The sequence below is a fragment of the Podarcis pityusensis genome (assembly GCF_964106645.2).
Source record: "Podarcis pityusensis genome assembly, chromosome: 4".
Taxonomy (NCBI): Eukaryota; Metazoa; Chordata; class Lepidosauria; order Squamata; family Lacertidae; genus Podarcis; species Podarcis pityusensis.
The window spans coordinates 4,480,186-4,494,087 of NC_138027.1; the positions used below are offsets into that span (position 1 = coordinate 4,480,186).

At 43.4% G+C, this 13,902-nt stretch overlaps 2 protein-coding genes across 2 annotated transcripts in view; one reads left to right on the forward strand and one right to left on the reverse strand.

The window, feature by feature from the left end:
* RNF121 (ring finger protein 121) overlaps window positions 1-13,902 on the forward strand; it is a 188,153-nt gene that overhangs the window by 76,250 nt on the left and 98,001 nt on the right. The window lies entirely within an intron of this gene.
* The window catches only part of NUMA1 (nuclear mitotic apparatus protein 1), a gene marked incomplete at its 5' end in the record, with an annotated part of 75,575 nt that overhangs the window by 32,084 nt on the left and 29,589 nt on the right, over window positions 1-13,902 (reverse strand). Inside the window, 4 exon segments of the mRNA XM_081001717.1 lie at window positions 106-188; window positions 1,115-1,194; window positions 4,664-4,749; window positions 6,446-6,516. Coding sequence (XP_080857843.1) covers window positions 106-188; window positions 1,115-1,194; window positions 4,664-4,749; window positions 6,446-6,516 — 320 coding nt within the window.

A 13,902-nucleotide genomic window follows, 5' to 3' on the forward strand; every position in this document is an offset into this window, starting at 1 on the left:
CGTTAAGAATCTCATTCCAGCATGTCCTCTTGACGCTGCTAACAACCATCTCCCACAATGCCAGCCTGAGCCCCTATATAAAGAGAGCAGCAGGTGTGTGCATACCTTGGCTAGCTCCAACTCCTCCGCTGCTAGAAGCTTCTCCTCAGATACCAAGTTCTGTGCTGTGGATTTGTGCTTGCAGCGTTCTGGAAGAGGAATGTGAATTTTAAAAAGGCGTCTTTGAATTCAATCACAGCACCAACCCCAAGGAAAAGGTCTAGGCTAGCTATGGAACCCAAAACAATCCCACACCCGCACCCCACCCTCAGGTGGAAGGCTGCCAAACTGAGAGTGCAGGGGTGGTTTATCAAAAAGATCTAGGAAGGTTTTCGGCTTCAAAAATGAGGAGTGTAGCCACTACATTTTTGTCCATTTCGGCTCTAAAGCTTAGATTGCTTTACATCTATGTACATGTCATCCTTTTGGCTGCTCTGGGGCATTTACTGCTCAGAAGCAGCAGAGGCGTTCCAATGGCTTCCTCTCCTTTAGCTGTGGCAGCTTGCCATGAGCACCTTTGGACTGAACCTGAGATCAGGCTTGAAATAGCCTTTCACCAAGTGGACCCAAGGCAAGTAAGAATCACCTCTGGGCAGCTAAATGTCTCTGGCTGAGTTTTCTCTCTTCTCTCCTGCACAAGGGGGACCAGCAGGCAGAAGGGGGACTTAAGCCTAGCAAAGGGGAACTTGTAGGGAACTTGCTAGGCTTAAGTCTTGCCATGCTTATTCCCCTCCCCTCCCCTGGCCCTTACATGGGAAGAGGGACCTGCTGGCTACTTTCTTCCAATGTTCAGTCTTCACAAAATCATTGTGGGAGCTGCACACAGGCTCACATACTCTTGTAATTTTTAACTGTATGAGTGGGAAAAAGTAGTGCAGTATGGAAAAGTGCCAACCCTATCTATCTTCTAGGAACAGGGGAGACGGTTAAGAAGTTTCTGCATTAACAACAGCTTTGCTTGCCAGCTTCCTCCACATTGGAGAGTGTGGCAGATGGAGGCTCAGGCTGATGTGCAGACAACAGATTATCTAAATTCAGAAAGAGCCAAGATGCACCAAGTGGCAGGATCTCTTACTCTTGAGAAAGCCGACGACATAGGCAACCCGGTCTGGCAAACTCTGCTGCAAAGGGTCCCGTCCCTCTTCAGAGCCATGACTGGAAGAGAACAAAGCAAGCACTTCAACAGAGAGACAGAGTCATTCCTGATGAACTATTTGACCAGAGGGATGATGAGAATCGGAAACAAATGAGGAAGAGTTCACATCTACAGTCCAGCCTGTTTACTGTGGCACCTAGAATGGACCTCTTTGAAGCCTGAAGCTATGTAACATGGTAAAACGGTAGCCGTTTCCCTTGCGAAACTGGACAGGGAAGTAGTCTGGGTACAACTAGTTCCAATTCAAAGCAGGCTGGTGTATTTGTGGGCAGGGAGAAGTGTCATTAAGTGAAAAAGAGTAAGCATTTTAAAGCTATTACGCCATTAATGAAGCAGGAGATCTAGCTAAAAGACAAAGCAAAGGATTTTTTTTGCTTGCTTCATAAAGGGCATTCATACAATAAAGCAATCTGAAATAGACTTCCTATGAACATAGAAGATTAAATGATGTATCAGTCCCTAAAGCTGTCCAATCAAGCCCTCCCCATGATCTCCTGTTGATTTGCACTACAACTCCCATGAGTCCCAATGATCATGGCCATATGGTGCTGGGCCTGATAGCAGTTGTAGTCCAAAACATCCAGAGGGCACCAGGTTGGGGAAAGCTGATCTGATTGTTCTTGAAAAGGCAGCAGTGGGAAACACCACAATTGCCAGCTGCTTATCAATGTCATTGGTATCTCTGTATGACCAGAAACAATGGGAGCATCTGATTGGGTTCATACTGGGAACGGTGGGTGGGGAAAAGACTTGATGATCAGACTGCAAGACTAACACAGACCAGAACACAAAATGAACCCTCAGAAAGACAACAGCTATCCCTGGTGTCCTCCACTTATCCTTTGCATCCAAAGGCAGAACTCCCCAGACTTAATAACTAACGATTAGAGTCTGTTTACTTCCTTGTTTACATTGTGAGCAACGCCCACTAGAGACTGCACAGTGATGCACCCAAAAGAGCCACGAGGGGGAGCCAATTGTGCTGCTTCTCAAGTTTGCGACACTAAGGGTCAGGCCTGGAACAACCCCTGTACTATGCTGCCTGAAACAAGTATCTGAGAACCATGGAGTTGCAGAGTTGGGAAAGGACCGCAAGGGTCATCTAGTCCAACCCTCTGCAATGCAGGAATCCTTTGCTCAACGTGGGTCTCGAACCCACGACCCTGTGATCAAGAGGCTCACGCTCTACCAACTTGTGAGCTATCCTAGTTCCACGCTTCACAATTTTAGGACGTTTGATCAGTGGCTTTTTTTCAGCCAAGCACCCACACTCATCTACTCTGAGCTCAGGCTGCTCAGCAGAACCCGAACAGCTCCAGAGTCTGACACAGCAAACTGCCAAGAATTAAAATGTTAGCTCTAAAAATTCAAGGAAGGGATTTGCTTCACTGCAAGGTGCTTGAACCAGGTAGGTAAAGAATAGCAAATTTATTATGATTCAATTCATATCCCGCCCTTCCTCCCAAAGGAATCCAGGGTGGCGAACACCTTGGGACAGAGTACATTGAGGGTCACCTTCACCCACATGTGACTAACTTTTAAGACCTTACATGGCCTGGTGGGGAGAGTATGATGGCACCTCATTTTTGGAACACCAACAAAATTGTTCAGCACCTTCTTATCAGCACTTGGATATCAGAGTAACACTTTTAAAACAAAATTTAACAATACTTTTAATGGTACCCTCCTGTTTTAGAGTTCTGACTTTTGTCTGCTGTTTGTTTTGTGATTGTTTGGTTGCCTGCAACATTCTAGTACAGTGGTGCCTCGCAAGACGAAAAGAATCCGTTCCGCAAGTCTCTTCGTCTTGCGGGTTTTTTCGTCTTGCGAAGCAAGCCCATTAGAGGTTTAGCGGCTTAGCGCTACAGTATTAGCGGCTTAGCCGGCTTAAAGATCAGCTGTTAAGCGGCTTAACGGTCAGCTGATAAGCGGCTTAGCATCAGCTGTTAAGCGGCTTAAAGATCAGCTGATAAGCGGCTTAGCATCAGCTGTTAAGCGGCTTAAAGATCAGCTGATAAGCGGTTTAGCGGCTTGGGAAAAAGGGGGGGGGAGGAAAAAAACCCCGCAGGAACTCGCAAGACATTTTCGTCTTGCGAAGCAAGCACATAGGAAATTCGTTTTGCGAAGCACCTCCAAAACGGAAAACCCTTTCGTCTAGCGGGTTTTCCGTCTTGCGAGGCATTCGTCTTGCGGGGCACCACTGTAGTTAGCATTCATTTTTATATGTTGCTTTGGGTACATTTGTAGAAAAGTAATTTAAGCATCTTAGCATTATGAAAACACCAGACAGATAATAAGATGGTATCTGGGCAGTATGAGCTGCATTTCAGGGTGCTCTGGGCTTTCAAGCATTTCAGGAGAAATTATGAGGCTGCCTGCACACCTCCAATATGCTCCTAGAACAATTGCCAAGAGAAGATGAAAATTAAGTATCTACAGAACTGCAATGGAGGGACACCACTAATTCCTGGAATCCAGCAGGAGGCTTAGAAGAAAACCTGACACCCCTTTTACACAGTACTTCATAAACTGAGGTGCAGATCATTTGCAGTTTTTGAACCGAGTCTCCTCATCCTCCCCAAACCTTTACAAAACCCCCAAAGTTCTTACAGTGCAGGCAAAGTGCCTAACATGGCAGCTTGTTTCATGGATTTGTTTATCAGAGTTCAAAACCAGATGGAATGGGATTAAGTAGGCTTTCAGTAAATGCAGGCTCTGAAGGTAGTCCTCTTCACTACCTCCTCCTACACAACTGGGAATCATTTCTTAAATGCACCTCCAGCTGTCCAGCAGGACAGGTAACAATAGCCAAGCTGCATCAAGAGAGGCTATCCCAGCTTAGGATGTAAAGTACAAAAATAACTTTCATCAAATAAAAAACAACAACACTATATCAGAATATGTTCTGCATTTAATTCAGAATCCAATTAAGAGACAAAGAATGTAATCAACAGCAAACAGGCTACAATTCCTTAAAACCTCCGAGTTCCACTATGGTTATTCCTAAGACTCTGAAAGTGCTACAGATTTCACCTATGCACTTGAACAACACTGGAAGGGAGGAAGCTCATTGTCAGGGCTATGGGGAAATGAGAATTCACACAAGTACTTAATTCTGTATTAGCATTCGGAGGGGGGTGCATTATTAAAGCGCCTGGTTTCCAAGCACTTGTTACTGCATAGAGTGGCCTACAGTATAGAGGTAAAAGCACTAGAGGACCCAGGGATGGGAACTAACTAAAAGGTTTTCCAGCACCAGGGGATGCGCCTGCAGGGCTCTTCAAAGCTTGATCATCTTTATGACTGGCAGTTATACTGATCACTTTTTGTACATTATTTGCTACTGCTGTTCAATGGCTGTAGCATTCAGCCTCTGTCCCTACAAGACTTAAAAAACAACAACATTGCAATGCACATTGACTTCACAGTATAGCAAGGAAAAAGGAAGGTGTCCTCGGTGCCTCTTACATTTTGTTGATTATCTTGATGAAGATGCTGCAGTCTTGGAGCTGAGACAATGAATTCAGGGTATCATCCAGCTTCAGACTGTTCACCTGAAGAAGAGAAGATGAATCAAATCACAGGCTAGAAATCCACTTGCTGGCAAGTTAAGGAATAAGGTCAGCATCTTACAGCTCAGTCAGTGTATCAATTCTGAAACTTGTGGTGATGTACCAGTTGGAGTTTACCCACACATAAGCTTGGTGGAAACCCCATTAAGGAAAACATACAAGCACTTAGCAATGCACTGCATACACCTTGCACTTGGAGATGGAAGGATCTCAGATCAGACATAAAGATGAGTGATAGATAATAGCCTTCAGCACATCAACAGGAACATGCCCTACCCATCTGCCATAAAGCAAAAAACTTAATGGGTACATCACAACTGATCATGAGGCTTTGGAATAGGGTGCAGAAGAAGTACAAATTATTTCCTTTCCTTGCCTCCTGCTTGATACAACTCTACATGGATTTTAGTCTACAAGTCCCAGTGGCCAGATGCTACCTCCAGAGGAGACAGCAGGCCTCAGTTACCAGTGGGAGAAGGATGGTACTCTCATGTCCTGCTTGTGAGCGTCTCAGAGGGCTCTGGATGCTCACAGTGATGGACCAGATAGACATTTATATCGTTTCAGCAGGGATTTTCTTACGCGCCCTGCCTTGGTGCCTTAACCCCACGTAGGAACTAATACAAACAGTTCTATATGGGAACCACTGATCAACATTGCTCCAGTGAACCCTCATTCTTCATGACTGCCGGGGGGTACCTGAAAATTTTTCCTGGTTACGGTAGACTTAATTTTAACAGCTCTCACATTAACCATGGCCTTTTCCAAACATGCGTAAATCTCATCAATATCTTTAAGGAGTCTGAGGGAGTGGGAGCAACTGACAATTAACATAACATCCAGGAAGCACCAGGAGCTTTCTAGGCATTCAAAAAGAGGTCTAACTCCTCATCTCCACCCCTTTCCTGATAAAAAGTAACAAATTCCAGAAGTTTTGGATTAAATCCAAGGTCTCAACACTTATCTGAACCAAGCATATCTGAAAGCTTTACAGAGCATCTAAGGAAAGAAACTCCCCCCCCCCCAATGACATGCTTCCTCAGGGTGCCATTGATTTAAACCCATTACATACATCGGGGGGGGGGGGAGAGAGAAGCTGACTTAAATCTAGTTCCCCATGCATACTTCTATGCACATTTTCTAAATAATGGAGCGTATGTGGCTAATAAACCATATTAACTGACAACTTAAAATTTACACTGCTTCAATTCTTACAATCAGGTCTTGAATCACATTGGCACACTAAACACTCTCCAGGGCTTCAGGCAGAGGTCTCCCTCAACCCTACCTGCAGACTCTGGGAACTGAACCCAGAACCTTCTGTGTACCAAAAAAAGAAAAAGAAAAGAAAAAAAAGATGCCCTACAATTGAGTTACAGACATCTCATTGCCCCTTTTGTCATTGAAACACAGCTGGTTCTCTCGCTACAACTGCCCTGTTTTTACTGCCAGTTTTGCCTTTCCTAAAGTAAGATGTTTTACACCCCAGTAACTTGTTTCTCACAGGGAAGATCTGCTGGATCAAAAACGCAGTGTCGCAAAGGGAACTGTCAGCTACACAAAGCACTCTGGACAAGGATAACAGAGCACAATTAGCGCAGAGGGAAAAGAAGGCACCAGAGCACAAGGTGTGGCCACATCCTAAGCAGTTACAAAGAATAAAGAAGAGGTCTCTTACCCAAGCAAGGAGAGCTGAGGCTCTCGTGTTGTGAAGCGACATCTTGGTGCTTTGCCAGGTTACCTTCCAACCTAAAAAGGCCAAGAGAAAGGGGGAAAGAATTTAAAGCTTTGAAATTAAGTAATTTTCACTCCCCATCAAGAAATCACACTCCAACAGCAAATAACATAAAAGTGCATCTGTTCTGTCCCTTGTGGGAACCTCAGCTCCTCTGATAAAAGGGAAAGTGGGCTTGAAGCTTTATGATCAGCCCTTGCTTCTTTAAAGTTCTGGACAGCTGTTACTCAAGTATCTGGCTTTGTTCAATATTTTTACAGGTAAAGAGAGAGAAACACACTTATTGCTTTCAAGGCTCCTCGTCCTGCCTCAGACCTCTTAACCAGCAGAAAAGGCCCGCACCAAGGTTTAGTGTTACATTCCTTGATAGCAGGACTGTAAATGTAGGCTCATAGGAAGCTACCCTACAAAGGGCTGGCCAACAACATTTGTATTAACAATGTTTCATGGTTAGGCCGGTCAAATAGTATGCATTTTTCTGTATTAATGTGACATACCAATGGGGAGCTTGATTCAAACAGGATTTCTATCAGCAATATAAAACCAATCCATCATGACAGCTCCACTTCTTCCGCTACCAGTCTTTCTACCCCCACATCCTGCAATGATTTTGTAAAAGCTGAGTCAGTTATCTTTTGCCCTGGCCAAGGCCAGTCTGTTTTCTTTAAAACAAAAACAGGCACAGAGGACTGTACCATCTTAGACGTCTAGGAGGATGACTGTATCTTTGAAAGCTTTTAGACAACGCATAGGCAAAACATGCTAGTAATATGCAAACCCCTACAAGTATACATATGACAGTACCGTGCTATTCAAAAGTCTAAAAAATGACCTGGGAATGCCTGGATTGGCTCCAAGTGGAGAGGAACAGTTGTGACAAAATAGTGCATCACAGAGGCTTCCTGTTGTTACGATCTCCGCATACAAAACTAGCACGGAAACTAAACCAGCTCATGGAGTATTGAGAACCTTTAGTAAAAGTAGGGCTTTTGCAAACAGCAACTTTGAAGAAGAAATAGGAAAACAACTGTCCAGAAGCAAAGCAAACACAAGGCCCCTCTTTCAACCCCAACCAAAACAAGATTTAGCCTGCCCTAAGCTAGGGCTGCTATTTGCCCCTGTTATTTGGCCTGGGAAGGGGGGCAGAAGGGGATGTCATTCAATCTGTTTTGACTTGCCACTTGTTACTAATGACAGGCCTTCTTTGAACCTTGTTATGAACCAACATCAAAGGGAAGGGGAAAACCTGGAACCAACCATTGAAAACCATAGGCATGGAAGTTTTGAGCCTAGTGTTTCCTTCCTAGTGTTTTGTCTTACGTGCCAAATATTTTTACTCCTTGCTGTTATTTTGCATCAGCAGTGGCTAACCATTTCTTATGTGAAAGACCACAGTGACCCATGGTCAAACCCTCCAGGGACCACAGGCCAAGATCTTCTGTGGCAATTCTTGAGGGGCTTTGGGCCCCTTGCAAAAACCTTTGGGCATCACAGTATCACAACAGAGTACCTATAGGAGCAGTCAGTAAAAAAAAAAAAAAAGCGCAAAACCCTGGGGGGTTGCTTTTGGCAACATGGCATCACAGCATTCTGGAGGGTCTTGCAAGTCCTGGAAGACCTGTTCCCTGCTTTGCTGGCCTTTTCTCACTTGGCCTGGGAAGACAAAGCTCTGCAGCTACAAAAGCTGAGGCTGCTGAAGAGACTCTTGGGCTGTGGTTTGTTTAAGGTGCTTTGTTGGTTTTTTGTTATTAATTAAGGATATTAATTAATATTAATTGTTATATCTTTAGTTTTATTCTTATGATTTATGCGGACATTGTTTCAATTCAGTTGTGTACTTTTTGATGTGTTTTATTTATTCTGACTATTTTTGTTACGTTTGTAATTATGTAAATCTTGTTATGTTGTAAGATGCCTTGAGCATGGTTTTAATTATGGAAAGATGGCATACAAATAAAATGACGATGGAAAAACCCTCCTGGAGAAATATATGCAGCTTCCAGGTGGAAGCAAGTTATCTACCTATATTATATAGAAACACAAGTGTTTAACAGTTTGACTAATTGAGTGTCATATATTTATAGACTCACAGAACTGCAGAGTTGGAAGGGATTCCAGGGATCATCCAGTCCAACCCCCTGCAATGTAGGATATCTCAAATAAAGCATACATGACAGATGGCCATCCAGCCTCTGCCTTAAAACCCTCAAGGAAGGAGAGTCCATCGCCTTCTGAGGGAGACCACTGCAAAATGTTAATCACTGCACCTGCCTGGAAGAATAAAAACCAAGGCATTACTCAACCTTCAGAGCAGCATGTCTGATGGTAACAGAAGACTGAAAAGCCAGGACTACGGTCAATGCTAAACATACTATTTCCTCAAGAAAGCACAAGTAATGCCCCTCACAGCTCTTTCCAGGACTTCAGAGAGACCACAACTATAGGAAATAACAGCTCTTTTTAGCTATGCTCTCCAATTTAAAGCAAAGGAAAATACAAGTCAGCAGTACAAATCAAGAAAAAGCAGAATGCTCACTTCAAATCAGCAACAAAATGCCCTGGTTTACTTGTGGCACAACTGAGGAAAGCTTGGATTTCACACAAGTTCTCAGCTGCAACATTTCCTCGTTCTAGAATTCTAGAAGGCCTTTTCCTTCAATGTGTGACTCTTCCAGCATAAAAAGGAGTTAGTTGACAGGAAATATGTGGGCAGCTGGCTTGGAATCCTGTGCTAATGTACACAAAACGACGCGGCTGAAATAGAAACATGCAAAACAGGCATTTGTAATATTGGGCATGTGTTCAAAAATGGCTTTAGTAATTCTACACAGTAACCTGTTACAAGCCATCAGGTTCACAAAGCAGCACATTAAAATGTCATGTATGAAGCCCCATATCAGTTGTTTTTTCTGTAACTGCCTACATGCCGATCATAACTCTCAAAGGACTCTCACATTTTATCTGCATGCCCCCACTTCCCAAGACTCAACTTGGAGTAGTAAGTTTATGCAGCTTACTGGATTACACAAACAGGTGATTTTTTTTTTAAAAAATATAACCCTGTGTACCAAGGGTGTCCCCTGAATATGTAGAGGAAGCCCCTATTGTTTTTGGATAGTGCTGTTTCGTTTCCAAATGACAAGAACACAAGTTTACTGCTGGAAAGGGTGATCAAGGCCCCTGAGGAAACACTGGGAACCTCTATGGCTCCCCATTAGTTTCTATTGCTGTTCAACAACTGCCTATAAAATGTAGGGTTGGTGTTACAATCACAAGGGCTCTTTAAAACACAAAAGGAGGGACACACACCATACTTTACAGATCCTAGATTCAAGAGCCCACCGGCCAACACTGACAGGTGGAGGAAGCCATCCACATGTCAATCACCTGGTGCCATTTATTTATAAAACAGGATTTATATACCGCTTAAGTCATCAAAACCTAGAGGGAAGCTAGTCAGGACTATAAATTTGGAACCACCCAGAAAAGAAGCCCACTGGATGAGCAAGAGGGAAGTCTCACCAGATGTGGTATCTCAGCCCCAGTGACAAAGCAGCCGAGTGAATTCAACAGCAGAGCAAGGAGGACAGGGAAGACTACTCTCCCCACAACAAATCCTAAGCTCCCAAAGTAAACTAACTCAATAACCTGTAAAAACAGATATGCAGAGAGAAAGCCAGCTGGGGCACAGCATGCAGTGTATTGTACAGAATACTATAAATGCAACTGTCTGCCTTCTGGACAGAAGTCGTGGGGGTGTGCTTAGTGCAATGTGTTCCTGGCCCTCAGGGAACCAAGTTCATTCTCCCAAGGCCAAAATGGTTGACCTGCAGAAGCTGAGAGAGGTTGGTGGACAAGGCCTTTGGGGACTTGACAGCTGCCACGCTGTCATGGAGAATGAGGGTCTCGGTAACTCTGAGGAAGAAAGAAATGATCCCTTAGAAACCTGCTCCACAGTAACTCGGAGCAGCGCTTTTAGTGTGACTGCCCCTGTTCTGCAGAACAGCATTTTTGTTGAAACACTCCATATGCCCACTGTCTGCATTTTCTGGAAACAACTGAAGAGGCTAGGAAAATGCCTCAGGCTGGCTAAGGCAGGGGAAACCCAAACCCAATGCAGAAAAGTTACTGCCAGTAGGAGGATTAAATACATATATTTATTTAAACCTTCTCCAAACGTTTAGGCCCATCATATGCACATGCACATTTGTCAACAAGTCATATTTTGACCCAAATTCAAGGTCAAATAAGGACTGCCTACTTTTTAGAAGTTTCCTTTTGATCTAGTGTAGGTACAGTATCTGCTTGTGTTTCATGGAACTGACATCAGCCATCTATCCATGTTAACAAGTACTGATGCCAGTGATCAGATATTGGGATATGAAGCATGGGAAGACCTGAGCTGCATTTGTTAAATACAAATCATACTCAGTGGGACAGTTTTGCATGGCTCAGATTCTTAGAGATGCCATCTGGACTGGGAGATGCCAACATATGCCTTGCCAAGGCAGAACCTGCCCATGTGGCATAAATGCTATGGATAACCTTGGCTACTGTTTACAAATATACTCACTTAGGACGGTGCTAACTAAATACTCTGCTGGTATTGTGCTCCTGGACCCCCCGGAGAGCATGACTTAATGAGCTCTGGCATGCAAACTGGTTTTGGTAAAATGCTGTAAATAAAAATATGATCATAACTGGTCTTTCTCAGTTTCCTAATAAAATATCTTTACACTGAACTTCCTGCTCTGCATTCAATTTTGGTCAACATTAACTCAGGCCACAGTCCAAAATCTCCAAAAGATAAGCCATTCCTCCACTAGGCATTCCCTCACCCCACCCCACTCCACACAAAAAAACCCAGCAAGATGAAAAGAGAAAACTCTAAAGGCTGATTTGGCCGTAAAGAACATCCATCACACATTGAAAAGTGGGGAGGAAACTAAGAAGCTCAGTTGGAAAACAAGGCACAGGACCACCAAAGGCTCCTTTGTGTGTACTTTATGGTATAAACTACTTACCCAAAAGGTTAAAGTATACATTTCTACAATTACCGTAAGTCACCAAGCCTGATCTGCTACAGAGCTTTATGAAATGTGTGAATATTAGTAAGACTGTCATGAAGAAGATCTGCCATTTCTGCATGCAACTAGGCCTTTTTATCTTATCCCTACCGGAAGTGGAATGAAAATTTCTATATTGTTTCACAGCACCCAAACTCCAGTCTAAATGTGACAGCACCAAAGAACAAGCTCTTAAGCAACTAGACAGAAGCCACATGCTAAGGTTCCAGTCTCCAGAGGAACCCCAGGGTGAGACACCCTATTCCATGTCTGTGCATGCATGTGCAGACATATGTACACAGACACACACAGAGCTCCAGTATCACTCATTCTTGCCAGGCCACCTCAGCTACAGCAGCCTTTGCTTCCTGTGGCTGTCAAACCACAGCTGACAAGAGGAGATCAAACACCCCGGAGCAATGAGCAGTTCTCTCTTGTGAACTGCTCCTCCCTAACAGCTGCCTGCAGAACTGCAATCTTCACATCTCTAAAATCTATTGGAAAAAAATCATTCATTTGAACATTTACAAATTCGTCTTCCTCATTTTTTCCCATCATCAAGACAAAAAACAACTTTGTCTCTATAAAGCAGAGCACAGACTCATTGTGGATAGTTCCACATTGTCCTTGTGTTTTGCTTGTAGGTAAGATAGCGGTGGTGGTCAGAAATACCCCTTATAAGGTAAGTTTCACCTAGTGCATTAGCTCCACTTATTTTGCAGGGGGATCTCATCATAATTATCTCTGCTTTGGTCATCTTGAGGGTATACTACTGCAGTGCACTTTATACGGGGCTGCCCTTGAAGACAATTCAGAAGCACAGCAGGTGCAATAAATCACTGAGCAACTGCCAAATGTCAGGAGAAGAAAGCACCTTTAGCCAACATTGCAGAAGCTGCACTGGCGGCTTATCAACTTCTGGGCCTAATTCAAGGGGCTGGTGATTGCTTCTAAATCCTTATGCCAGACTGTATCACATACCCTCACACATACAGAGCCTACACACATAAGACATGCAACACACAGGTACATACCCCCTCTCTCTCTCTCTCTCTCTCTCACACACACACACACACACACACATACACTAATCCCCACTGCAGCACTGGGATTGGTAGAGAAGTTGGCAAAGCAGAATGAAAAAATAAAAATAAAAATTCCATGTGGGAAAATACATAAGCACTTAATGCAATCCTTATAGAAGAGAAACACATCACCTCAAATAATCCCCTAGACTGCTAACAGTATTTAATTCCTTTTTCAACGAAGGCTCTTGTGGCACCTTAGAGACAAACTAATCCACTATGGCATGAGCATTTGGGGACCACTTGCTTTTTTCACACGAACAGATTCTGTACTGAAATATCAAAACTGACAATGTCAGCTTTCATAATACAAAAAAGGGGAAGTGTCTATATTTCATAATTGCAGGTTAAAACTTGCAAGAGTGCTGTAACTACCTGCTTGGGGTTCAGAAATTAAACAAGCAAGCTTCCAACCCACAGGGAGATTTCTATGCCCTGTGCAGCAACTTTTCTAAATACTGACTGTGCAGTTTCATGGCCACAGCACCTTCCCTAGACATCCAAATTTTATTTTGATCATATCTGCTTTGGCTAGAAATCCCATCCCTGGGGAAAAGGATTAAAATACAATTTCATGCAAATTTGGTGTTCCTTTTTAATGCTGGGATTCTGTAATCCTTGGTTCATGGTCAGTAAGACATGCATCTTTCACACAGCTGATAAACTAGCTAATACACAGAAGCTACTGTTGTAGAGACTATTTTAAATGTTGTTTCCTACAATACATTGAAACTCAGGTGGCAGGGTGTGTGCAAAAATAAAACTAAAGCCCATCACTTGTAGAAGAATCCCTTCCAAAAGCTCCCTAGCAATGGCTGTGGAATATCTGTAGGGACACTGAACAAAAAAACCCACTCTAGATTACACACTACAGGAAAATGATGAGCCAGCTATCTTAATTTTCAAAGCCTACCCACTCTGACCTGCTTCCCAACCACTTTTTAAATTGCCACAGGAGACTTGCGCATGTGTTGTATTTATAGATGAAATCACCAGAATGCTCTCCAAAGAAACCTCTCCAGATTCTCTGAAAGAGTTGAACCATATGGTGCAAACAGAAATATATATTTAAAAAATTGTCCAGTAGCACTTTAGAGACCAACTATGTTTGTACTTGGTATGAGCTTTCACGTGCATGCACACTTCTTCAGATACCAGACCAACTAGGTTTGTTGGTCTCTAAGGTGCTACTGGACAATTTTATTTTTTTTTCCATTTTTTAATTTCTACTACGTCAGACTAACACGGC